Source organism: Pinus tabuliformis, chromosome 7 (assembly GCF_031772625.1).
Source record: "Pinus tabuliformis cultivar Carrire ecotype Pingquan chromosome 7, CPIR1, whole genome shotgun sequence".
Lineage (NCBI taxonomy): Eukaryota > Viridiplantae > Streptophyta > Pinopsida > Pinales > Pinaceae > Pinus > Pinus tabuliformis.
The window spans coordinates 1598723132-1598750153 of NC_142293.1; the positions used below are offsets into that span (position 1 = coordinate 1598723132).

Below are 27022 nucleotides of genomic sequence, written 5' to 3' on the forward strand. Positions count from 1 at the left end.
ATATGTAAATATGTAAATAGACTTTATTATAATACTATGGGGCAATACCATGACTTATCAATACCAGATGTTAAAGAAACTATAAGTATGAGACTTGTTCATATGAAGTTTTTCAATTAATAAATTTAATTAAAACAAAGGAAAAATTATTTTAGAAATAAATCTTCTTTTTCTTTTTTCTTTTTTTAAACTTGGTGGGGCTACATATTCATCATGATCAATATATCACTTAGGAGAAAGGAATTGAACCAATAATTCCATATCAATCAATGAGTACTTTAAGAGCACCCATCACCATCTGTAACGCCTTGTGGCTTGCGAGTTGCTCGGGCGTGCCCACCGAACGGACACGCTGACGAAGTAGGCAGAAACGCGACCGAGCGGATGAGGCATACTAATGCGGGCGAGGTGCGGTTGCTTGGTTTATAGGCGGGTAGGCTAGACGAGCTACCTGCGGGCCGACCAAAGTGAAGTTGTAAGATGGGCGAGCAGGAGGGGACGGTCCCGCAAGTTGGGCGGGCCGACCCACACGTTGGACGAGTTTTTACCACTGAAACACAAGTCGGCTGGGTGGCATGACTCGCCCACCCGCCATATACATAGTTGGTGCGAGTTGGGAGGACGGACAACAATTCGACATCGCTCATCAATGGAGTTCGAAGGAAATGCAAAGGGCGCAGCAAGGCACAAAATCGCGGGTGGTAATGCGCTCGCTTGTTGGGCAGAAGGCACGAGTCTTGCACGAGTTGGTGAACGGACGAAGGTCGGGTGGAGGGCTGCACGAAGGCACCCGCCCGACGGTGAAATGAGTCCGGGTGGAGGGTTGCACGAAGGCGCGCCCGCCCGACAGCATTGTGAACGACTTACGGTGAGGAGCTCTGGTGGAGGGCTGCACGAAGGCACCCGCCCGACTTGTGCACGAAGTTGTGGAAGGTTGAACGAGCCAACCGAGGGCGGCGGGCGACCCGGGTGTGGGCGTGCACGCCGAGTTGGGCAAATCGGTTGAAGTGTGGATTGTGTAGGAACGACCACCATGCAAGGTGTGCACGAGGTGGGCGCCCATTGGCAAAAAACACGAGTATAAACACCGGTGGAGCATTTGCTCTCGGTCATCTGTATTTCCATATATTCATAATAAAACATTATTATTGCATATGATGGTGTCCTCTCTGCTGTGTTGATGTTTATGGTTATATGTTTATGATGTTAATGGATTCCACACATTAATATTGTTAATGAAAGATGATGAATATTAAGCGTAGTTCGCAAAGTAACTTAACAATGGAACATGTTAGCTACTTAGGCAATGCCGCACGGTTGCCAATTAACAAAAAAAAGAATTGGAGGCGTGACACCATCTATCCAAAACACCATAAACTAAAACCGTCAACGTAATAATTTAATATATTTTAAAATTTATTTATTTATTAATTTTAATGAAATTAAATATTCCATTTAATAATTTTGATAATTTAGTCCTGTTTTACGATTTATTTATTTATTAATTTTAATGAAATTAATATTCCATCTGTGATCACTTTTTCCACCTAAACGGCATGTGAACGTTAAGTTTTGGATACATGAACTCCCTGATTGGTTAGGCACCAACTCCGACTGGATCGAATGCAGCGTCAGGCACATGCACATGCACATGCACATGCCCATGCCCAGTTTCGGCTTCTTGATTTCAAATTCCGTATAAACTCTTTCCCTTACCTTCGCGATATCTTTCATGGTGATGCACCGAAGTCCATTTGTGTAGTTTGATTGTCCAGAAGCTACTTTCCAAGGTTTTGGCAGCAAAATTCATAAAATTCCCGATCACAACAATAGCAACATGTCTGGAGGCATAGCTCAAGGTCGACTTACTGAGGAGCGCAAGGCCTGGCGTAAGAAACATCCCCAGGTATGTATGTTTTCTACTCGACACCATAATGAAAATTGTATTAAAAGTTGCAAAACCTACATGGAACCCTTCTAGGCCAGTATCCCAAGACCATTGTTTTTTTTTAACTGAAACGAGTATGTATTTTATTTAATTGTAGAAGAGATAATGGGTCTTTGCCAAGGTGACCCCAATTACAATTCAGTTGTCCATCAAATACTGCTTTTGAGCTACAACATTTTCAAGGAATTTGAAAGGTACTTTCATCATTTAGGATTAGCTGCCCTTTCATGAGAGAGCAACCTTTGTTCGCCATTTGATCTGCTTCACTGTTTGAATTTCTGAGTATATGATAAAACTTGAAGGAAGCAAAGTTTAGAAGGACTCTCTTCAATCTGCCCAAAATTTTGTTGAGATTAGTATTGTTGAATAGTTCCTCCGAGTTTAATTTTTTTATTAATATCTCTGAATCTCCGAAGACTTGGAGGTCTTTGACACCTTTGTCTCTTGCTATGAGGCATGCTTTTAGAAGACCAAGGATCTCAGCTTGATTGTTGGTTTTCTGGCCTAAACCCCAGCAGAAGCAATCTCTTGAAGGCCCATCCGGGGAGTAAATGACCCCACCTGCACCGGCAACACCAGGGTTTCCTTTGGAAGCCCCATCAAAGAATATTGTGGTTAAATTTTGAATCTGCCACCAATTTTGGAATGTGTCATCAGGATCTCTTTTACGCCAATCCGGATTTGCTGTTTGAGGGGTAAGGAGATACTTTCGAGGATATGGCTCAAGGGGGCCAAGCCACCTCTTTTCCTCAGGTAGGAGTAAAGAGTCTTCTTTATAATACTGCTGCTGGGTAGCTTCCAAGAGGAAGGATTTGGCTTTAGCTGCTACATGCAACGGGGAGTGTTGCAAGTCTTTGAAAATCAGCTCATTGCGGGCCAACCAGAGCTGCCAACAAACGTATTTGGGCAAAGCTGTCTAAACTTTGCGCCAAAATGATTTGATAGGAATTCTATGAGGATAGAAAAGACTCCAAGAGGCGAAAAGTTCCGAGACAAAAGTCTATGGAGGGACAGAAATCTAGAAGTCCTGAAGGATAAGTCCCCAAACCTCTTTGGCGAATATACAATCCATGAATAGATGCTGGGCTGTTTCGAGATTGCTTCTGCATAGCACACATCTATGTGGCCCTGCTATGTTCCTTTTTGCTAGATTATCACCAGTTAGAGGTTTATTATGAACCAGGGTCCAGAAAAAGAAGTTCACTTTTGGTAAGGCTAATGGTTCCCAGACATGTTTCTAAAAGGCCGGAGATTGGCTGTTGTTCCTTGAGGCCTGTAGAACTCTGTAACCTGCTGCTGTAGAATATGCTCCTATCTGGCCCTAGCCCCAATTGTCTTTCATGAATCGATTTACAGGGACTGACTCCTCCAACAATTCAGCAAGTAACTATTGTTGGGGGATTAATCGGACAGGGACACTATGAGAATCCCAGCGGGCCCAGTCACCACGATGATCCCATTTCAAAAGGTCATAAATATTGTTAATACTTGCGCTTTCCAGCCATTCTCTAAGATCTGTGATTTCCTCGTTTTCATCCAAGGGGTCACGACCCATGATACGATCGAGCCACAGGTTTGTGCGCTTTCCATTGCCAGGAATTCTGTATACAATTTTTTTGAAGAAATTACTGCTTTTGCAGCATAGTCTCCAAACCTGCGTGCAGTTAACAGAGTTGTCACATTGCAGATTTCTGAGAGAATTATTGTGTACATATTTTGTCCGCAGAATGATGTTGACTGGATGAGTGGGCTCGTGGACCATATTCCGCAGAATCTTACCTCCAAGTGCTATGTTTTTTTTTTCTCGGTAAAAACTAGCTAAACTTTTATATTATATGTACAAGATAACTTTACACACAGAAAGACATGCCTTCCAGGGCCTGCAGTAGCACCCTGGGAATCTTGACTGTAGACCGAAAAGCTCCCTCGCAGGGGCAGCATCGCCAAAACTTCCCAAAACTTTTCATGACAACAAAAGCTCCCACACAGGGGCAGCACCGGACCAACTTCTCAAGACAAATAGCAAAATTATCAGAATCCCTGAGGAGCAACATTGTATAGACCAGACACATGACGGCCCACGCAGGGGCTTACTACTAAGATTGACTGACCCATAAACCGGACAGATTTGAGCATGACAGAGTCACAAGTGTCAGCTGTCAGCGAAGACCACACAGAATTGTGACTTAACCATAGACTCGACAGATTTAAACACGGCAGAGATACAAGTATCAATTGCCAGCACATATAACCAAATAACAAAATCAAAGTACCCGCAGCTGCATTAGTCCTGGAGACGGGCTGAAGATGGAAGGAGGGCCGCGAGATGTGCATCCGCTTCTTCACAGAGGCTCTTGTCTTCGACCACGAACGCCCAACCGTCACCTTCTTCACGTCCTTCCCACATTTTCCTCCATTTCTCCTCATCAACGCCTGGAGGGGCTGGCCCCAATGGAGGAGAGATGTCTTGCATACTTTTTTCCCCCATGCTTCCAGCTTCAGACGTTGGAAGCACCGTAGCAATGACCTTTTCCGCAGCCGCTTCTTCTCCAGTCTCAATTTCCTTTCCAGAGCCTTCCAGTGGCATCTCCAGCGTGCCCTGAGGACTTCCATCCTCAATTCCTTCCGGAATTTTGGTGAATAGGACTGAAATGTGGGCATTGACTCCTGGATTGTCCTCAGAGCTGCCCAGGGTGAATACCACAGAGCCGAAGGATGGAAGCGCCGGCTTCCCTTCGCTGGAACTCCCGACCTCCAAGAATTGTCTAATGGGGAGCTGGGTCGCCCGGGCTCGCCTATGACAGTAGCAGCAGCAGCAGTGGTGATGTTCATCTGCTGCAGGGGTTCGTGAGGAGGACCCTCTCGATGGACCCCTTCTGCTGGGCTGTCGCTCCCGTAATTTAACCATGGTGTACCTGATGCCTCCTTTGTATGCCTGAGGGTAAGCTTGAAATCGGTAGCAATGCCAATTCCTTCCCAGTTCGCCCTCTGGTGCACAGCACTCAGCTTGAATTCCTCCTCTTGGTGCCCGACTATTCCATTTCCCCAATTGTCGTTGCGAATTTGCCAATTGCCCTCCCCTTCCAGACCAGCGGCAAGGATGGCAACAGAGACAGGCTTCAACTGTGCCGCGGGGTGGTGAAATCTTCCTCGGCCTAAACTCTCTGTGCTTCCGCACCCACCAACTCTCAGCATACCAATATTCCTTGCTCGACCCATCGAGCTTGTCATATACTGCTTCATTCCCTCGTTGCAGGCGCTCAATAACTGCGCTCTGCTCCTCCATCTACCTCTCCTCTCTGCCTTCAATTGCATTAACTGTGGCATTGTGCGGAAGGGAGGCTTAATAACCATATGACGGCTTTCTCTGGGGAGCCGTGGAGTTAACACGGGGCGGCCCATGCTGGGCATGTGGCTCGCCCGTCCTTGTCATTCCAACACCCGCATCCGGGGACCTCCAAGTGCTATGTTGACAAGAGAGGGATCTCGAATTTGCAAACTGCCCTCTGCAGTCGATTTTTTAACCAAATCCCAGTTTACTAAGTGCATCTTTTTCATTGCCCTTCCCACCTTGCCATAAGAAATCTCAGAGGAGTTTAGAGATCTGGTCCATCACATTTCTTGGAGCTAATAGAAATGCTACTTGATAGATTGGAAGTGCAGACAGTAGAGACTTGATTAGGATGACTTTACCACCTTTTTGTTAACCAAAAGCCTCCCCAACTTGAGATTTTTGATTTGATTTTACTAATGATTTCGCTCCAAAGTGATCTGTTATTAACTCCATTTGTGATGGGGAGGCCAAGGTACTTGATCCTGTCCCATTGAGCATGACCTTTGAACCCAAGGAGATTCGAAATGCTTATGAGATCTTGCTGGTCTATGTTCCAGCTGAAGACTTCACTTTTGCTCTCATTGACTAATGCTCCCAAAACTCTGCAATAACTTCTAAGGACAGTGTCGAAAGGTTTGGCAATTCTGGTGGAGGCACCTCCAAGGAGTAGGGAATCATCTGCAAAGAGAGCATAGTTCAGAGGGTCTGCGCCAACGGAAGGTTTGAGACCCGGAAGGGTACCGACAATTCTTTCAGCTGAGAGTTTTTGACTGAGGGAGTCAGCCATTAAAATGTACAGAAAGGGGGAGAGAGGGCATCCCTGACTGATGCCTCTCCGAGCTTGGAAAAAATTGGTAGGATGACCATTGACTAGAGGGGCAATCCACGAGTTGTCAATGCAGGCTTTTATAAGGTGAACAAAATGAGGCGAGAAGCCAAAGGAGAGGAGAACATTGATGAGGAAAGAGCGATTAACTCTATCGAATGCATTCGCCATATCTAGTTTTATCAACATACCTTTCTCTTTCCACTGTTTGCTTGAGTGGATTGTCTCCTAAACTTGGATAATGTTGTCCAGAATGTGCCTGCCTTCCACGAATCCACCTTGAGAGCTGGAGATCAATCTTTTGAGCAGAGGCTTGATCCTATTTGCTAATAGTTTGGCCAGGATTTTGTAAGAAGCATTACAAAGCGATATGGGCTTGAATCTTGCAAATGATTCAGGATTGGAGTCCTTGGGAATTAAGGCTAGGTAGGTGGAATTGGTTCCTCCACCTATCTTGGCTTTTTTCATAAACCCTCTTATCATTTTTTGAAGGTCAGATTTGATGATATCCCAACAAGATTTATAGAAATGTATTGTGAATCCATCTGGCCTAGGGGCCTTATTTGTTTCCATGGACCAAATGACTTTGATGATTTCCTCCTCAGTTGTGGGTCTAGAGAGGGCTGAATTATCTTCAGGGCTAATGAGTAAAGGGATGTTAGAGAGGAAATCGGCAGCTTCCTCCTCATTGCCATGAGTTCCCTCACTATATAGATCCCTGAAGTGGATTTCAGCAGCAACTTTGACCTGATTGAAACCTTTGCAGACTTGGCCCTCTGCTGTTTTGATTTCTGCTATATGATTCTTGGACAGACGTGCTCTTTATTGTCGGTGGAAGAAGGAGGTGTTTAGTCCCCTGCCTTAAGCCACAAACTTTTGGATTTGAGTCTCTAGTGTTCTTCTTCCATTCGAAAGGATCGGTATGTGGAGCGTTGGGCTTTTATTTCTTTTTCCAACAAATCTATTGGGATATCTTTGCTTTCCATATCTATTTGCAGGGACTGCAGAGTCTGCACTGCTTCTTTTCTTTGGCTGGTTGGAGTAGGGACTGGTTTCTTTATCCATTCCTTCAATGCTTGTTTTGTGGCCCTAAGTTTTTGCTCCCAAACATAACTTGAGGATCCTGAGAAGGATTTGGCCCAAGCTGCTTTCACTGTTTCGGTGAAGCCTTCTCTCTCTATCCAAAGTGGGCTGAATCGAAATGGTATAGGGCCTAGATCTTCTTCATCTTCCAGTAGAAGTTGGAGAGGCTTGTGATCTGAGGTAAGTCTGGGAAGAATTTTAGAGATGATTATCTTTTTGTTCATCATTAGGGAGATTTGCACCAGAAATCGATCCAGGTGGGTAGAAATGTGGTCCAACCCAACTCTGTTATTGGACCAAGTGAAAAGACCTTGGACGGGATTGAAATCTAAGAGATCCCAAAGCTGTGTTAGCTCTTCCATTGTGGCCAACATGGGATCTCTGCTACTGGAACCACCCCTCTTCTCTTTTACTTTCAGAACTATATTAAGATCCCTGGCTATGATGATGTTGCTGGGGGAATGCTGCTCTAAAAAAGCACAGAGAGAATTCCAGCATTCTCGTTTTTCAGAGTAAATGACAGGTACGTAAAGATTAAAGAGAGAGATAGTCAACTTACTTGCGCAGTGCGTCAGCTTCGTGAAGATCCAATGTTGGGTTTCATGGGATTTATTCAGCTGGAATAAATCTTTGGTCCAGAGAGTTGCCAGCCCTCCAAAAGAGCCCCTTGAGCTGACTGCTTTACCTGAACTTTTCTTCCATTTTGACTTGCTGATATCTAGAAGGGCTCACCCTTCTATCTTAGTCTCTTGGAGCATGAGAATGTCTGAGGGATCTATTTTCAAGAGGTCCTTAATTGCTCCAATTTTAGAGGGATTCCCCAGTCCTCTGCAGTTCCAAGAGATGAGTTTCATTATTTACTTGAGGGGGGGTTGAAGCCTCCCTTAGAAGGCCTTGGTCTGGTATTTCGTCGAATAGACATTTCTATTGTGGACTGACTTCCTTGTATTTTTAGTCTTTCAGCCTCCTCTTCCCTAACTTCTTTGCAGAATTTCCTTCCTGCTCTTTTTGAAGGGCGCTTGTAGGTTTCATCCTCCGAAGAGCCTGAGCTTTCCGCAGGTTTTTTCCTTGTGACTTCTGCGTATGAGGGATTGGAGAGGCTGCCTTGGGAGGCTTCAATCTGTATAGTTTCCCCTCCATCTTTGCTTGAAGGTGGGATTTCTGTCTGTTCTAGCTTTTCCTGGACTGGGTTTGCCGGATCGATCTGGACGCTTTTTGTACCATTTGGGGTTGCTTCCTTTTCTTGGTTGGACTTGGAGCTGCTTGGGACTCCTATCGTGTTGCCTTTTTTGGATGAGCAGTTTTCTGGACTAGAGTCCATTGTTCCCTGTTTTGTTTGTCTACATGCTCCTCAACCTTTTTCTTGCAATTTTTTGCAAAGTGTCCGTGGCCATGACAATGTCTGCATTTGAAAGGAAGCTGTTTGTAATCCAATTCCTAGACATGCGTCCACCCAGCAACAGTGAGTTTAATTGCTTCCGACAGCCCCTCTTGTAGATCCACTTCTATGCAAATGCGAGCACATGAATATTGATCTTTTCTTGTGGCTTGATCTATGTATTTTCATAGAGCATTACCGATGATTTGGAGTGATTTTTGGTTCCAGCAATGGAGGGGCAAATGAGGGAGTCTCACCCAAACCGGAACAGCAGAGGGGACGTCCTGGGTAGGATCAAAATCTCGAGACCATTTGTTTAGATAAAGTCCTTGCGGACCCATGAAGTATGGGCCATTCCTGAAGATTAAGCTTCTGTCTTCCGGGCTTTTGAATACAAATACAAAGAAACCTTTGCCCACAAAATAGCTTTTGACATCCTCTTTGGTCAATGGTGTCCAGTTCCTTTGAGTCCAATCATCCACCGACTTGGGAGAAGGCCAGAGGCCCGTGAACTGGCCTATGAGACCTCTCTCCACCAGATTTAGGGCTGCTTTACAGGTTTCTTCTTCTGGAAGGGCAACTGAAGGAATAGTATCCATTTTCTTTATAAACTTCTGCTGAATCGCAAAGGGAGGGCGCTTTGAACCTGCAGCAATCATGGACCTCAACGCTAGGACCTCCGGGGGCAGAATGGGGGCGGGGGGAAAAGGGCCCCCGCTGGACTCCATGGGCGATGTGAAAGCACAGCAGGGCTGAGTGTTGCAGCGCAACAGCCACAGGGGCGCGTTGGCGAGCACCCAGCAACCCTAGTGCATGCAGAGCGCTAGGAGGCAGGGCAACAAGCGAAGATTATATCCCAAGACCATTGTTACTAAGGGTCGGGAAGGAGATTAAAATATTCAATGTAATGCGTTTTCCGGGATTAAAATTGAGCTCATGGTTATGGGTTTTGAGCTTGCCAGTAATATAATGATGATCAGAACGTTGATTGGGTGTTATTTAGCGGTAAACAGGTGGTAGTTTACCTCAACTCACACACTTCCGCAGAGGTTGACCCCTCTCCGGCCAAAAATTGGGGGCTTTCTCCAAACACAAAAAGAAACAGCTTCTAGTTCTACCCTAAGAGAGATTACAACTTCTGAAGCCTTGCACGCATCAAATTGGTAATGGGGTGCTGGTTGGAGTCCTTTGTGCTGGATTTCAATTCCCAAGGGGAGAGTAATCCATGCTGCCGCCGACCCTTGCTGGCTAATTTGTCAGTCTCTCTGAAATCCTTCTTAGCTCGGCTTGCACAGCCTGAAGCCGTTGAGCATCAACAAGCTGCTTTGGAGATTCTGTGTCCTCTGCAAGTTAATGAATCGGAAACATATGGTAGGGAATTTGGGTTTGCACATCCTGGAGACAAGATTCGATTTCATCCAGTTTGTGTGCATAGGATTCAAAGTTATGTTACCAGAGTCCGTAGCCGAAAGGGCTGTCTCTGGCAGAAACCCATCCCAAAACTGAAACCACAACAGCGATCCGTGTTGAGTGCCCACTTATCGTTTCCAAATAGGATAACCCATTGCTCAAGGAATGTCCAGCATTTCTGCAGGGCGTTTCTCGCAAGTTTCAGGCCTGCAAGAAATGGCCAATAAATAAGCCCCTAGTTCAATTTTCTATTATTTAACTTGTTGATCGATAGCTTCTAGAAATAACTGTGTAGAGTGTAGGAGATATCGATCAACAATATGGTTTCCAACTGTGAAAACCTGCACACTCAGATTTCTATCATTCAATTTTAATAACAGTCTCCATTTCGCTTTCGCTATACATGTGATAGTTCATTGACATGGGAACAAAATTGGAACGAGAATTCCATTTTGTAAGCAGGATTCACCTAGCCTTGCAAATGGCTCAGGATTTTTTGTGTTAACTCATCTATCACCAAACAGGCAACAGGCAGACAACCTTGTTGGACCCATTAGGATGTGGAATTATGGGTGTTCTTAGGATGATGGTGATAATGGCCACCTTTGGAGATGTTGCAAACGGATGATGCAGATCTTTGTAATCATAATACAACTGATCCTGGTCAAAGCAGTGCCTCCATATCTTTGATTCTTTCACCCTAGAAGAGCCGATGAATGAGATCTAAATCAAATATTGGTCTATTTGTGAACTGATTGATTTTTTAGCCAGAACTTAAATATTATATTATAATAAAGGCTGCAGGAAAGCTAGCAGCAAGTACATATGTTTGTCCCGTGATACGAAAATACAAAAAGCAGATATCTGCTGCTACGTGGACAATTTCACAACGTACTATATAGCAATGATTTCAGATGTTCTTACAAGTAACATACACAACAAAAATTTCTAACATGCTGATAATTTTTAGAACATAAACAGAGATTTAATTGATCAAGAGGCTTGATTGCTATTGACTTCCTCCTTGTCTGCATCCGAGGTTGCTCGATTCTGCTGTTCAACATTCACATATTCCTTTACCCAGAGGGTTGTCTCCATTTATTTTCCATCAGCACAAGCAGAGGTATCTGTCACCATGTTGTTGGAGACTGCAGACAAAAAAAATCTGGCGGAGGTTCAAGGCTAGATTTCTCACCATGGTCCATTTCACTTCGAGAATATCTGTGTCACATGCATTCATCATATGCGTCCCTGATTTAGATGAGGGTGCATCTGAACTCCATGATGCGTCTGTTATCCCTTTCAATAGGCTTTGCTCCAACTAACAAGTGAGAGGTTGAGCCTAAATGAAATCCTATGTGCCAGTTTAGTACTCTGCAAATTTTGCCTGAAACAGGGTAGAGAGGAGAGGAATATACTTAGAAAAGATTAAAATCTGTATAATTTTGCTTGGCTGAAAGTGAGACAGAGCTTAAAACATTCACCTAGGAGACAGCTGGGAACGAGAAACACAGGAAACCAACAGGAGACTGAAGCCACTTTTCTGCGTGTGAGTTCTCTGATCCCCCAGGTGCTAAACCAAATCTGAATTTCAACGAGATGAAACAGAACCAAAACCAGCACCATAAACAGTACCAGAAATGTCCTTAGAAACGGAGCAGGTGAACCAGAAACATAATAGGTGCATAAATTGAAATTGCCACTTAAATCCAACAGAACAGAACCATAAATGACCTTAGAAAGGAGGTGAAACAATCCATGCAGGGGCCAAAACTATGCTATGCAGGCAAAGGAACGCTTGACTTTAACCTCAGGCTCTTGACAAACCATGGAAATAAAAGTCCAATGCATGTATTGATATGTGGGATTGAAGAATAAACCAACCAGAAGCACAATGACAGGGAGACTTACCATGAGGTTTGTCGGTGCCAATTTCAGGTTGATCTTTTGGCCAATTCCCCACTCTGGATTGCACAATAGCCCTGCAAATTAAAACCACACTCTTCTTCACATGGAACAACATTTATTGTGCGCATGAAACATGTACCTGCTGGTGACCTTCACTCACTCTTTCCAATGCCATTACCCTGATTGAATGCCTTCGTATTGTGTGGAGTTAATATTTGATGGTGAAACCGCTGGTTCATGGATTCTCTAGGGGATTTGGCTATGATTAAGAACACCATATTTAATTATGTTCCCAAGGCTTAGAGCCAATGCTTTATTAGCCCAAGTGTCTGTAACAGTGTTCGTGGTTCTAAACACAGAAGGAGACATCTATGAACGAGCTTAATTCCTTATTTATTCAAGCAATCGAGATTGAGAGTACACAATCTCAAGGGGAAATGAAGCCTATCATTGATTTAATTATTATCATTTAATCCCCTATGACTTTAAGGTGCCTGATCTGGCTGTCTTTAGCCACTAAGATTCCTTGAGGAAGGTCATGCCTCCCCCTGGTTGTTGGTGGGTTGTCTGAGATCCTATGTATAGGTGGCCACAGTGTTTCCTCTGGGATAAAAGAGGATCAGCCCCTGCACCTATTGGCCCTATTTGTGAACTGATTTAGCATTTATGAATAGAACAATGAATATTTGGTTATTTATATTGCTGCGAACTTTCTGTAACAAGTATGAATCATTATATAAGGATGGCCTGATTTTTGTTATGAATATGAATGTGATCTCTCTTTTTATTTGATAATTCGAATTATTTGCAAAATTTTTAGTAGGATGAGGGCTGATAGTTAATTTTTTTTATCATTCTTGAATATGCATTTAAAAACCCTAAAATGTTTCTTACTATGATACCTGAGAATTTTTGTTTGTTGCTTTAAACCTGTTTCATCTTTTGTTTCATGGTTCTTGTTTTTGTTAGGCCAGGGAGTAACTCCATAAGGCAAAAAATGATTCGTGTGTTATTCCATTAGGTAGGTCTTCATTATATACATGAGGGAGAGACTGTTCAGTTCATCTCCCAATGACTGTTCATATTTTTTATTTATTTATTTACATATATTCACCCAATCACAAGAATTAGGTGTCAACATTCCCCTCCTTAATTTGAAGGGATGTTGGTGAGTCCAAGCATCATTCTGAATCGTTCAAGTTTTTCTTTCCCAAGCGCTTTGGTGAAGATGTCTGCAATTTGCTTATTTGTGGAACAATGATGGAGATGGATTGTTTTGGCCTCAACACGATGTCGAATTAGATGATATTTAGTATTGATGTGCTTCGTTCGATCATGGAACTTTGGGTTCTTGGCCAACTTTATTGCAGAGGTATTGTCAATCATGAGTGGAGTTGATTGTACTTGTTTTACCTGCAAATCTTCAAGAATTTTCCTGAGCCACACAATTTCTTTTGTTGCTTCAGCTGCTGCCACGTATTCTGCTTCTGTTGTGGAATCTGCTGGAACTGATTGTTTGCGTGATCTCCGGGAGACAGCTCCTGATCCAAGACTCATAGCATATCCTGAAGTAGATACCCCAATGTCTTTGTCTCCATTGAAGTTTGAATCAGAGTATCCAATCAAGCTAAAGTCATCCACCTGTGTATACTTGATTCCAAAGTTTTGAGTTCCCTTCAAGTACCTTAGAACTCTTTTTGCAGCAGACCAATATCCCTCACAAGGCTTTTGCATAAACCTGGAGAGGATTCCAACAACAAACGAAATGTCTGGTCTGGTAGTAGTTAGGTAGTTGAGACTTCCTACAAGCTGTCTATACTTTGTTGCATCCTCAAATTCTTTTCCTTCAATAGATGTGAGCTTCAAGTTTTGTTCCATTAGAGTAGTAAGAGGATTGCACTCTGTCATGCCAAACCTGTTCAACAGATCTCCAATGTATTTCTTTTGAGAAAGAAATATGGACTTCGGATGTTGGGTTACTTCAATGCCAAGATAGTAATGAACATAGCCTAAATCAGTCATTTCAAAATTTTTCCCCAATTCCTTCTTTATGGATGCAATGTAGCTTTCATTGTTCCCTGTCATCAAAAGATCATCTACATATACCACAAGATATACAACTGTTTTGCCAACTTTCTTGACAAATAAAGTTGCATCATCAAGATCATAATGTTTGAAATTGAGTTTCAGAAGATGCTCAATTAGTTTTTCATACCAGGCTCGCGGTGCTTGTTTGAGGCCATACAAGGACTTCACCAGTTTGCATACTTTATGTTCATGTCCTTTCACAACAAATCCTTCAGGCTGGGACATAAAAACTTTCTCTTTTAGATCTCCATTTAAGAAAGCAGTTCTTACATCCATTTGGTGGACTTTCCAACCGTTCTAAGCTGCTAGTGCAAAGAGTGTTCGGATGGTAGCCCATTTTGCTGTGAGGGAAAAAGTCTCCTCATAATCGACCCCTTCCTTCTGTGCAAAACCTTTTGCCACAAGCCTAGCTTTGTGCTTGTCAAGTGAGCCATCAGCTTTATACTTGTTCTTGTAGACCCACTTGCAGCCAATTGGTTTGGTTCCTAATGGAAGATCAACTAGCTTCCAAGTGTCATTCTTTATGAGAGCATCATACTCCTTTTGCATTGCTTCTTTCCATTCATCATGAGAAGCAGCTTCTTTGAAGGAAGTTGGTTCAAAATCTGTAGGCAAGTTTAATTCACAATCATAAAAAACATCCATATCAACAGGTGAATTAGAGTCATCCACATCACCTCCATTTTGCCGGTTTGTATTTCCAGTTCTTGTCTTTCCAACCTCATCAGGATGAACACTTTCAAGTGTCTTTGTCAGCCACTTTGGGGGACCTTTCTCAGATGGTCCAGGCTGCTCCATTGATTGATTTGGGACTGAATCAAGATTGAGTCTCCTAATTCTATCAATTACATCACTTAAAGCATCATCCGTTGTTGGAGTTTCATGCGGGGGAGAGTGTTCTTCAGAAGAAGATTCCACATGTTGATCTAGTATAGGAATCCCCCCTTCAAGATGTGGAATTTGATTATCAAATTCTTGAAATGATTTTGCTTTTGCGAATCTATCCAAGCGATCAAGTTGCCGCTCAACAACATTGTCAGTTTTGGATGATTCAAGAAAAATTACATCTCTAGATACAACAAACTTCTTATTTACTTCATCATAGAGGCAGTATGCTTTGGAGGTGTTTGAATACCCCAGGAAGATACACTTACGACTTCTAGCACCAAGTCTGTTTCTATGTACCTTTGGTATCAAAGCATAACAGGTGGAACCAAAGACCCTAAGATGCTTTACCGAAGGAACATGTCCATACCACATTTCATATGGGGTCTTGTTTCTTATAGCATTAGATGGACATCTATTCTTTATATATGCAACACATAGAACAGCATCAACCCAAAACATTATCTTTACATTTTTGAAGAAGAGCATGGATCGTACCATATTTAAGATTGTCCTATTCATTCTTTTAGCTACACCATTATGTTGGGGATTATAAGGCACAGTTGTTTGATGTTTGGTCCCATGTTGGCGAAGATAGTTTTCAAATTCATTTGATGTGTATTCTTTTCCATTATCAATGCGAATAGACCCAATATGAGATTGTGCATAATTTTCAATCCATTTATGAAAATTCTTGAATGTTTGAAAAGCATCAGATTTGTTCTTCAATAAATAAACCCAACACATTCTGGTGTAGTCATCAATAAATGTCATGATATATTTATTTCCAATTGTAGAAAGAACAGGCATTGGACCACATAAATCTGAATGAATGAGTTCAAGTTTTCTATGTGCTCTTGAATGTGAATCATGAAAAGACTGTTTGCTATGCTTTCCTAGAATGCAAGCATCACATTGCTTAAGTTTCCTAGGAATTGTAGGTAAACTAGCAACACCATTTTTCTTCAACAAGCGGAGGCTATCATAGTTCAAATGTCCAAATCTAGCATGCCATAATAAACTTGATGAAAGAGTACCTTCTTCATGATGAGAATTGTATGAGAAATGTTGTGCGCGAGCAGAGGTTCCTTGCAGCTCGAGAAGCCTTTCTTCTTCTATTCCCCTCATGAAAAGTGAGTGGTCAGATGCTTTTCTCACCTCAAGCTTGCCATCAGACATATGAATGGAGTGACCTTGCTGGCGGATGTGAACCAAGGATAGCAAGTTTCTCTTCAGCTGTGGGAGATATAGAACATGGTGCAGAAGAAAGTTTGGAAGTCCAGGCAATTTAAGCCTGATTGTGCCAAGACCTGATGGCTTGATTTTTGATTGGTCTACAAAGTATACTGCTCCAACAACATTGTTAGTAAATTTTTCAAAAAAATCTTTTCTATGAGTCATGTGGCAGGTTGCTCCTGAATCAAGCAACCAATCATTTTCTAAGAAGCAAGTGAAGCATTAAATAAATCTTTATTTACTCCAATGTTACGTTGTGCCACAACATAATGAGCGGATTCAGGTGCTTTAACTTTGTCTGTATCATCAATTTTACCTTTCTGTTGTTTCTTTGCTGCTCAATTTTGTCCCATGGTAGCTTGCATGTAGAGGCATCATATGATCCATTTCTTTTGTAGCGAGTGCAATGCAAATTTGCCTTTTCTCCTTGAGAATGTCTGCCTCCCCTGCCTCTGAAATATCTTCCTCTTCCTCTTCGACCACCTCTTCCTCTTGTAGAATCTTGAGCAAGATGCTTTTCTTTATGAGCAAGGCACACAACCTCTTCAGAAGATTTAGGGGTTGTCTTCTTTCCAAAAGCTTTCTCTCTTTTAGCAAACTTTTTCCCAAGAGAGTCAAAGGTTATATCTTTGAAATTTCCATTTGCTTGCAATGACTCAAGATAATTGGAGTAAGTAGGATAAAGTGCTTTGAAAAAAGCGATAAGAGGAATATCCAATTCAACCTTAGTGGATTTGATATCATGCATTATAGACTTTACTTGAGATGCAAGAGCAAGAGGATCATTATTTTGCAGTTCAAGAGTGAAGAGTCTAATCATGAGTTGAACAACTTCAAGTGCAGAATGTGAGTCATAGAGTTCTTTCAGCTTTTGTAAGGCTTCAAAGGCAGTTGAATATGACGAAATATGGTGACTCACCTCTTCATTTACAGATGCTGCGATTAATGCATAAGCCTTGGTGTTCTTGTTTTCCCAAATGACGAGCTCTTTGTCTGAAGTAGGCTGTATTGGTTCATTGTCTCCGTCTCCGACACACACTCCTTTCCACAATTCATTGAAAATGAGGGTGTGTTTTATCATCCGGGACCATTCAAGATAGTACTCCTTGCCAGTGAGAACTATTCCCACCATGGATATGATTGAATGCATTCTGTAAAAAAACTTCTGTTGATAGAAAAATACTTCTGCCAATATACAGTAAAATTGTACTTTTGGTTGTAATTTTTTTTTTTACATTTCAAAAGGGCATTCTACACGATTTTTCAAAATTCGCTTATTTGCTGAACCAAAATCGGTCATAAATATATATAGGGTGGTTTGCATCCAACGCAATTTTGTGAAGAACAAATAACATTTAATTGATGATGACCGGAGCATTTATTCGAGCCAATCGACTGCGTATATGGAGCAGCGCTTTGTATCAGCTTTCAACTCTTCCACCGTTCAACTCTATCAACGTTCAACTCTTCGAGCGCAACTCTATCAGCGTTCAACTCTTCCAGCGCAACTCTATCAGCGTTTAACTCTTCCAACGTTCAACTCTATTAGCGTTCAACTATACCAACGTTCAACTCTTCTAGAGAAACTCTTCACGTCGGGTTCAGGTCACATTTCTTTCGAGCTATTTAGGTCATGTCGTCCCCAAAAACAATGTGCAGAGGGCTAACGCTGAGCACCTCGCATTGCTGTGGCAGAATCATTGTATATACACTATCAGGTTGCTTGTCTTCTCAAAATAGAGTGCAGACCGCCACAGCAAGGCAAATGGAGAGTATTTTGTCGGCAATGGAGGGCACGCGGGGTTTGAACGTATCAGACATAGCGAGTAATCAGAATCGCACGGAAAAATGAAATTCCAAAATGATGATGCTACTCAGCGTTCAGGCCACTGACACCAACGTTTATGAAGCAGCGCTTTGTATGAAACGTTTATGGACAGTCCAGAGAGCCAGAGAGCGCAGGCAGTGTCAGGCTCTGAATTATATGGATAGCTAATTGTATGGAGGAGCAACACTTCTATATGGAGAGCAGACTAGGGAGTTACAAGGGACATAAGAGCTAAAAAAGGAGCTGGCTCTGATACCATGTCAGGCCAGGCAGTAACTCCATAAGGCAAAAAATGATTCGTGTGTTATTCCATCAGGTAGGTCTTCATTATATACATGAGGGAGAGACTGTTCAGTTCATCTCCCGATGACTGTTCATATTTCTTATTTATTTATTTACATATATTCACCCAATCACAAGGATTAGTGTCAACAGTTTTTGGTAGCATAGATTTGAAGTTCTCCTTACTGAAAGAAAATATTGATCATATCCCTTATACTGGTTTTAAACTCTCTCACTTTAAGGAAAATTCAAAATAGACTACTCCATATCAAAAGATGTCATGTCACAAACATGCAAGCAAGCTCTAATTGAAATCCCAAATTCTATATTTATCAGTGGAGATAATGGGAATACAGGCATGCTAGACAATGTTTATAGAGATGACATTCAGAGGGCAAAGGGGCTAATAAAAGTGCTCATTAATATTGCCATCACAAGTTGAGGAGGGAGGCATAGTGTGCCAAGGTTTTTTTTGCCCCTTGCTAGGGCCCAATCATGATTCACCATAGTTGTTCCTATCTAGTCACTCGTAAAGACTAATCCTTCCCACTCCGTTTCATCATAATTTCATTCCTTGGGAAAAATGGTTGATAAATCCATGCACTGTTACATCATACTTGACCATAAGTGAGGGAAGAGAGGCTAATTCGTAACATAAAGTGCTTTCACTAGTTTTCGGTGGAATCCTTGGGCTAGGGGATGTTGGTGGAGTGTATAGAAATATTAATGTAGTGGATTCTCTTGGATATCTTGATTCCCATACATGTTATAATGAACATGCTTTGGAGATTAAGCAAAGGACTTGCTCATGCCAACTCTCCACATGAGTTGATTTGCCTACCCCAATGAGCTAGGGGAGAGACATGTAACTCCAATGTCATAGGGGTTGAGGGCTGAGAAATGCCTCCCAACAATCTATATTTCCTCAAATATACTGGGTGGTCTTGGGATGGGAGCCTTATGGAAGGATTGAGAACTCCTTTTGGTTCTTCCCTTTCAATCACTTAACCAAAACTCCTTTCCAGTTTTCAATTCCCTCATTTTCTATATTATCGACTGTTGTGTTGAACCTCTGTTTGACATGGACAAGTTTGATTCTCTGGAAAAAATCTATTATTTGCTTGTATCTCTGGCTTTACCTGTGACCTCAATGTGATCGCTACCCACATTTTATCTCTGTCATTGAGTGTTTTGTCACTGCTGCTAGTGTTTATTGGGTGTGCCTTCCCTTTTGGACTTCTGGTAACTCAAAATTTGTCTGGAAAAGCATCATTAATGGCAACAGCAAGCAAAGAACATTTGGGTGCATGCAGAGAAGGTATGGTATAAGGTAGTCCAACAGAGATACCATACAATGGTCTTTCCAACAACCTTAATGAGAATGGTAGCAGTAGATCATTGTTTAGCAGTTTTGTACAGTGGTAATGACAGCACAAGGGCATTTTGGAGGGGAGAGAGAGATAGAAGAGGTATATACATGTGCCATCCCTCGGTCTAGTACCAGTTTAGATACTTTTTATGTTTAGCAGTTTTTTATTTCTAAGTTTTCTTTGGTTAATAATTGCATGCACAGTCAGTTAGGGCACTTTTCATGTGGAAGATTTCCAAGAATAAACAAGGCACAGATCCCTAGAAGAGAGATGCATGCATGCAAACTTTCCTGTAATGGTCTCATCTTCCTAGGAATAGTTCTTTCGTGCAGATTGAGGGTGCTAATCCAAATCTAGGAATAGATCTAGGGTTTAGGTTTATTTCAGTTTAGGCATTGTTGTGCATGTGCCCAGATTCATTGTACCTCTTAGTCTATAAAGGAGAAGGCAGGGGTATAGGTTTTATTCAATTTAGATTTTCAGAGTAGGAGGTAGTCAGGTGAAGGGTGGCATTTGAAGCTTTTAGTTTAATTTATGTTTTCAAGAGTAATAAATCATGATGTGATTTGTGTTTTAGATCTCTGTACTTGATTCTACTTTCTTTAGCTTGATGTGTTTCAGTTCCTAGTAAACATTATATTACAGTTTTGATTGAGATTTCAGTCTTTTGTTTTCTTAAGTAGGTATCTTAGAAATTAGGCCAGGACTATTTAGTATTACCATGTGCTGAAGAATTTTAACATCCTCCTTCAGGCTGAGCTTGCCCATGGCAGCCTCCCTATTCAGCCTGAACTTGCCCTTTACATTTCAGATGCCCTTAACTGCCCCCCTTGACCTCCACGAATTCCAAAACACAACCTCCTAGACCTGCCCTTCAATCTCTTCTTCTTCGACCTCCACTTCAATTCCTGTTTCCCCATCGATCTCCCATACCTCCTCACTGTCTAGTGTGACCTCCCTTCCTTGACCTTTTTCATGAGTTCTACTTGTAGTATGATTGCCCAATCATTCTCTACCCTCTCATTTTCATCTTCCTTGCCTATCTCCCTTAACCTTGCCCTCTTCGTTAGTGTCTCTTTCATCCTCACCTAATCTCTTTGCAACCATGTCCTCTGTTCACCCTCTATGTCCTTAGAGGCTTAGCCACCCCAGATTTTTCCCTGTTCTCTTTGCTACTGGATTTGAGAGTGGGGGCAGTGCTGACAACAACCAACAATGGCGAAGTTATGACCCCATAGTTTGTCCCCTGGAAGGCATTGCTTGGACCTCTAATTTCACACAATGGGCACCACATATTTAGCACCTGTTGGCACGTATGGAGAGAGTAGAAGTGGAAAATTGATGGTTGCACTCAAATGTTATAATCTCAGTAGCAGGGTTGTGGACTTAGAATTAGAGAGTCTTAATTTAAAACAACAAGTTGCAGATCTTAAAGCACAGGAAAACATTCACCTTCAAAACCCAAATAGAAATTTTGCCACGCTGCAAGTAGAAATTTCAGACCTTCAGAACAAGTAGGAGGAGATGCTATCTTGGTAGGCTCCAATAAGATAGGAAAGAAAAATTCAGCAGCAGAGGTTAAGCTCATGGGTACAAACCATCTGGATTCTGGATGAAGGACAAGGCCCCCCGTTCTTGCTAAAGTCAAAGAAGTGGTCCATTCTAAAGTTATGGAGGAATGCATCTGGTGGGCGAATGAATTGCACCTTGAGTATATGGATTTCCACCTTCAACCTATTGGACTCCTAGGATAAGGTAAAGGGTTGGTGAATCCACTTATTGTTAGACCAATGATTGAGTTGCAGTCATACAGACCAATGTGATGGAAGCCATGCTAATCCATAACAAAAACTCCTTTCAACTAGTGTTGGGTGAAATCCTCAGGCCAAAGGAGGTGGTGGAATGTATAGAACCTTCAATGGAGTGGCTTCTATCTAATATTTTGATGTTATCTTGATGCCCATAAATGTCATTGTGAACATGCTTTGGAGGCCAAACAAGGAACTTATTTGTGTCAGTTCCCCATGAATTGCTTGCCGACCCCAACAAGTAGGGGAGACATGTGTCTGCAATGCCATAGAGGATGAGGGTTGAGAAATACCTCTTGCCAATCCATAGTTCATCACATCACACATAGTTCATCACCAAAACTCCTTCGCCATTGCTAACTCCCACATTTTCCATAGTATTGGTAGTTGCATTGAACCTTTGTTTGACATGGGCAAGTTTGATGCTTTGAAATATTTCCATTATATGCTAGAATCTCGCACATGTACTTACCATGTGGAATTTTGATTTTGGGGCATCCTTTGAATAATATGATGAGAAGTAGTGAATATCCTATGCAAATGAAGGCATGGAGAGATTGTTGTTCAAGTTGGTGTTCCTTTCAAGTTGCATCTATTTCTATTGTGTTGTTTGCGCTTCTCCTGTGCATTTTTTTGCCACACACCAAACATGAATTCCCAAGAAGTTAGATATGAGGTATGTGGGATTTCTAGCTCGTCAAAATTTGTTTCCCATATTTGTAGTATTATCTTGCATCCTATGAAGAGATGTTAACTTATCTTCTCAATGTAGTTGTTGAGAGGATAAATAGAAAGGCCCTGAATGCCTTTCTTCTTCATATTATTGACATTTAGGACCTTCTGATGAACATGAGCTAGATAAAGATATTTATCTTTAGAAGACATGCATTATCCCACATTTTTCCCATTCAAAATGAAACAATTGTTGAGCATCCTAAGAGTTGTGGAGAGTGAGATATCCAAGCTTCACTGAGTATGACCTTAAATCTCTAGGATCATTGAAGACTAGATAAGGCATTGATTGCAGGTATCAAATATCTGTCTATTGGCGGCATTCAGAGAGTAGCTATATGGCACATGTGGTTTCCCACGACCATCGGTACTACGTAGTGGCAGGCGACAAGAATTGGAAGTGGTGGGCTTCTAATCTGGCTGTGTGATCCAGTGATCCATTGGGTCACTGGACTACTTCTTTCCCGGAGGATCATGGAGATGACAATGACAGGACTACATCTTCCTTGGGATGGCTTGTTAAGGATCATCAGGATTATCACTATGGGTCGAGGAAGGTTGCCCCTGCTAATGTTCCGGTCGGAGACTAGGTGTGGATTGGTAGATTATGGTCTTGTCGGGATAGACCTCCACACAGTGGAGTTGTTCCTTATTGGAGTTGTGATGGAGGATTACCAGAGTGGATGATTCCACAGGAGCATGAGAGGGTTGCAGTTATGACCAGACCGACACAGTACCCACATGGTGGCCTCACATCGAGATTAGTATGGGACCCTGGAGCTACAGGGCAGAGCAGTTTGGTCACAGATTGGGGAGGGTGGGTTTCCACAAGGGAAGGACATCCAGATCTTCCATGGGGCCTCTGTTTAGCAACAAGTATTTCACTTCCTAGGGAGATGTTAGGATGGGATAACGCTCCACATGGGTGGCCAGTGACCAACAACAGATAGCAATGATTGACTCGCAGGGACGAAGGACCCATTCTATGAGACTTGATTTGTACCTTTAGGAGTTCACTCTTGAGGTATCCAGGATCAATTTCTTGGTAGGACAACTTTCAGAGGGGTTGATAGGGGTTTGGCAGTATCAAGGTACTCTGCTTGTTGGCAATGTTTGGGAGGTCTCTTGCACCCATACATTTTTAGATTGTGTGGAGTGAGGGGTGCTCCACATTGAGCTAGGTGACTTGGGATCTTGGTATCAGGGGATTCCTTTCTGACCAGATAATGCATGGGTTCGGGTGACTCAGTGGCACATTTGGGATCTCGATATTGCTTGTAGTGACAATTTGGGTCAACAGATAGAGAGAGCGCTTGTTTGAGCATTGTTTGAGGACAAGCAATTTTGGGGAGGGAGGACTCTAATGTCCCCAATTTTTGGTTTACTACCTGAGGAGGTTAGCAAAACTCTTGGGATTGTACCAGTGGTCTTAGGAGATGTGGGTGAAGTGGGATCCATGCTCAAGGGGGGGCCACAAGGAGACCATGCTCACCACTAGAGAGAGGAGTGCGATTTTGGGAGGCAACGTGGGGACCACCAAGGATGCAATTCACACCATTTGAGAGGGAGTGTGATTTTGGAGTGAAAGTGGGGGTCACCAAGGAGAGCGTATGGGGCCAAGCTTATTTAAAGGCAAGGAGGAAGCACTTCAGAGGATCTTTTTGGACTATTACCCTTAACAATACATCTTCTCTTGGAGCTGTTTAGTGCAAGGGTTGGAGTGTTGTTTAGCACAAGGATTTCTAGTGAAACCCAAGCTGGTTTCCGAGGACTTCGAGTGCCTCCCTAGCTAGAAATTAGAGGAGTCCATCTTAGTGCCGAGCTCCAATTTGAGGAGAAATTCAAGGGTATGAGTTTCTTGGGTGTGGGGGCAGCAACACAGAGGCCTCATGTAGCTTTGGAGAGAGAATTAAAGAGCATAATCTTTGCGGTAGAAATCACTCATCTGGAGGGAGAATTTGGAGAGAAATTTTGTAGGAGTATTGGGCTGAATTGGAGGGTCAAACTTACTCATTTCTGGCTGTGCGTAGAAGAGGACTGTGCAAGCAGTTCGTGGGATGAGTTTGGGAGCTTAAGTGGGGTCGAGGATTTGACCCTTTCTGGACAATTTTTAGTGGAGTTTTGGAGGATTCTAGTAGTGAAGAGTGAGGGCTATTCCAACTTTCCATTTCAATAAGATTTCCACTTCAACTGGCCAATTAGGCCACTCGCACCTGTTGGGGGACAATTTCATTTCTTGGTTTCAGCCGAAACCCTTTCTAGCTTTTAGTGGGTTTTGGGAGACGAGTTCGGGGTCAAGTTTTCAGAGCATTTTGAGGAGTATTCTGCCCAAAAATCATTGTTCTAGCCAGTAGCCTGCAACAAATTATTTTTGGGCAATGCACATTTCCTATTCCGGGCCATTCCTCATCCGGGTCAGAGATATTTCTTTTGGGTTTTTCATAGCTTGCATAGCAAGCCCTTCTATCATTTCAGCTCACTCTATATACCCATTTCCAGTTATTTAATAAAATGGCACAAAGCATTTTACTAGTGTCCTTTGTGTTTTAGTTTTTGTGGTTGTGTTCTTATTTACTTGCCGTTCCTAGTTACTGTTTTGGTATACACTGTTAATTTTTCTATTAGGAATATTACATAAAGCATGTTTTTCATGCTATTTTCAAAATAATAAAATTATGATTTTTTTAAATTTGAATTTTGGCTCTAAAATGAACCAGTTGGCTCTCCCACAATGACAAGTAGGCTCAAATTCTAAAGGCACCCATTCAGCCTCTCAAGACCTATATATTCACCCATTTCATCCGCCTCCAAGCACAAGAAACTCATCTGTTTGAGGCCAACACAAAGAGTGTGAGGCAAGTAAAGAAAGTTTGGACCACTTGAGGAAAGAAGACAACTCTGAGGAGTAGGAAGAGATGGATTTAAGGCTAAGACAGATTTGAGCCTCAAGAATCCAATTTTATGTAAAAGGGTCGAAGCCCTAGTTCAAGGTCAAAGCTTTTCTTTTTTGATTCTTGCATTAGTGAGAAGGTCGAAATCTAAGATCTGAGGAAGATGAAATTATCTATCCCTCAATCTGATTTAGTCTCAGAAATATCCCTTAAGATTGAACTTAAGAGTCAAGATCGAAGATACCTCTGTTTGATTACAGTTAGGTTGAAATAGTACAAATAAAAACTCAATTTCTACATTAGAGGTACGAGAAAACTCTGAGTAAAATTGCAAGAGGCCGTGTTGACCACTAAAATTGCATGTAATTTTTTTTTAAGACTTCATGTACCACCAAAGTTCAGATATCATCAGATTTTTTTAACTCTAATTTCTTCTTCTCATCTTCTTTTGTATTGTACTCAGATTCCACAAGCCCTGCAGGGATGATGTAAAGTGATGCTAGTGTGATGAATTGAGTCATGTAACAGGCCTAGGTAACTTGGGACATTGTCATCAAGCGAGTTTACTTTAGGAGATTTTTTTTTACGTGGGTAATTATCAGGTACTTTCGAGGACTTAATAAGTAATTGAGTTTTTGTTAAAATTGGAAACTAGGGCCAAACTCCATGTGGGTTATCTTATTTATGGCAGCTGATATTTTTATTGGATCCCTCTCATCGAGAGGTGTAGGATTGATCTAAAGATCATCCGATTCCGTCAAGTATTTATGGAGTTATGAATTTATTTGTGTTATAAGACAAATTGTCAAGTCGACCAGCAACTTGTGTAGGTTCAGAAGCCCAATAGTCATGTCTATTCATCATCTACGTTTTAGTATAAATAGAAGAGGACTTGAAGTCATTTGAACACACACTCTTCATGTGATCTCCTCCTCTCCACGTCTTTGGGTTTTTGGTGAAGGAGAGACACTAAGAGTATGCTGGGCTAAGTAAATGATGCCCTAGCCACAGTAGCTGATGCCCTAGCCACAGTAGATGTTACCCTAGCCGCAGGTCTAGAAGAGACCCTAATTCGCTGTAAGGAGAAGCCCTAAACGCAGCTAAAGAAGAGACTTTTATCCGCTGCTCTAAGAGGAATAAATCCGCAGTCTATTAGACCCTAATACGCAGCTTCAGGACGAGACATAATCTGTTGTCAAGAGAGTCACATACGCAGTTCTTAGAGGCTTCTATTTGCTGTCATAAAAAGGCCTTACACAACACACCTAGCCGCAATTTGTGAGGCCCTAAAAGGAAGCCTAAAACCGCAGTTAGAAGAGACCTAATCTCAGCTTGAAAGGGACCCTAAGTAATAGCTAGAAGGTTGGACCTAGCCACAGCAAAGCAGTTATACTACAGCGTGAAGGATCCGTGTTAATGCCACGTAGCTGTAGGTGACAGCGTGGTAAAATCCAAGGTTGTTTATGGAAAGAAGCAGTCTTGACACCAGATCTAGGTGGTTCTTTTGTAGCTGCTTAAGCATATTGGATAGCAATATGAAGATGATCCAAGTAATGTATCTATTGCATAATACAAACAATGATCTGAATTACAAGAAGTGACAAGGGTAATATCCCTGCATCTATGTCTTAACATTTGGATCTGTATAGGCATATCACATGGCCTCGGCATACTTGTAAGGATTTCAGTTGGATGAAGATCTCGGACAAAGGGACTGCGTTATCTCACACAACAGTCCTGAGATATAGATGTCGGTGAAATCCTTATGGTAGTACAAACATCTTGTACAACAGTGGCGTGGAGTATTAAATGATGTTCTAATACGCAGTCACAATGACAAGGATCATAAGCAGTAATGTTTGTGATGGTTACAGTCTCAACATAATGAGAATGATAAGAATGAACAGTCTCAGATCATGATGATGAAAGACTCGGCATGATGGGCATGTTAGTAAAGGGCAGCATGATGATGAATGAAATAGCATGATGATGAATGAGACAACATGATGATGAAT

The 27022-nt window shown here is 42.1% G+C and overlaps 1 protein-coding gene across 1 annotated transcript in view; it reads left to right on the forward strand.

The window, feature by feature from the left end:
• Window positions 1-1562: 1562 nt before the first annotated feature.
• The window catches only part of LOC149254236 (SUMO-conjugating enzyme SCE1-like), a 267342-nt gene continuing 241882 nt past the window's right edge, over window positions 1563-27022 (forward strand). The window contains exon 1 of the mRNA XM_089457008.1: window positions 1563-1906. Within this exon, the coding sequence (XP_089313134.1) occupies window positions 1838-1906 (69 nt within the window). The 5' untranslated portion in view covers window positions 1563-1837. The remainder of the gene's footprint in view (window positions 1907-27022) is intronic.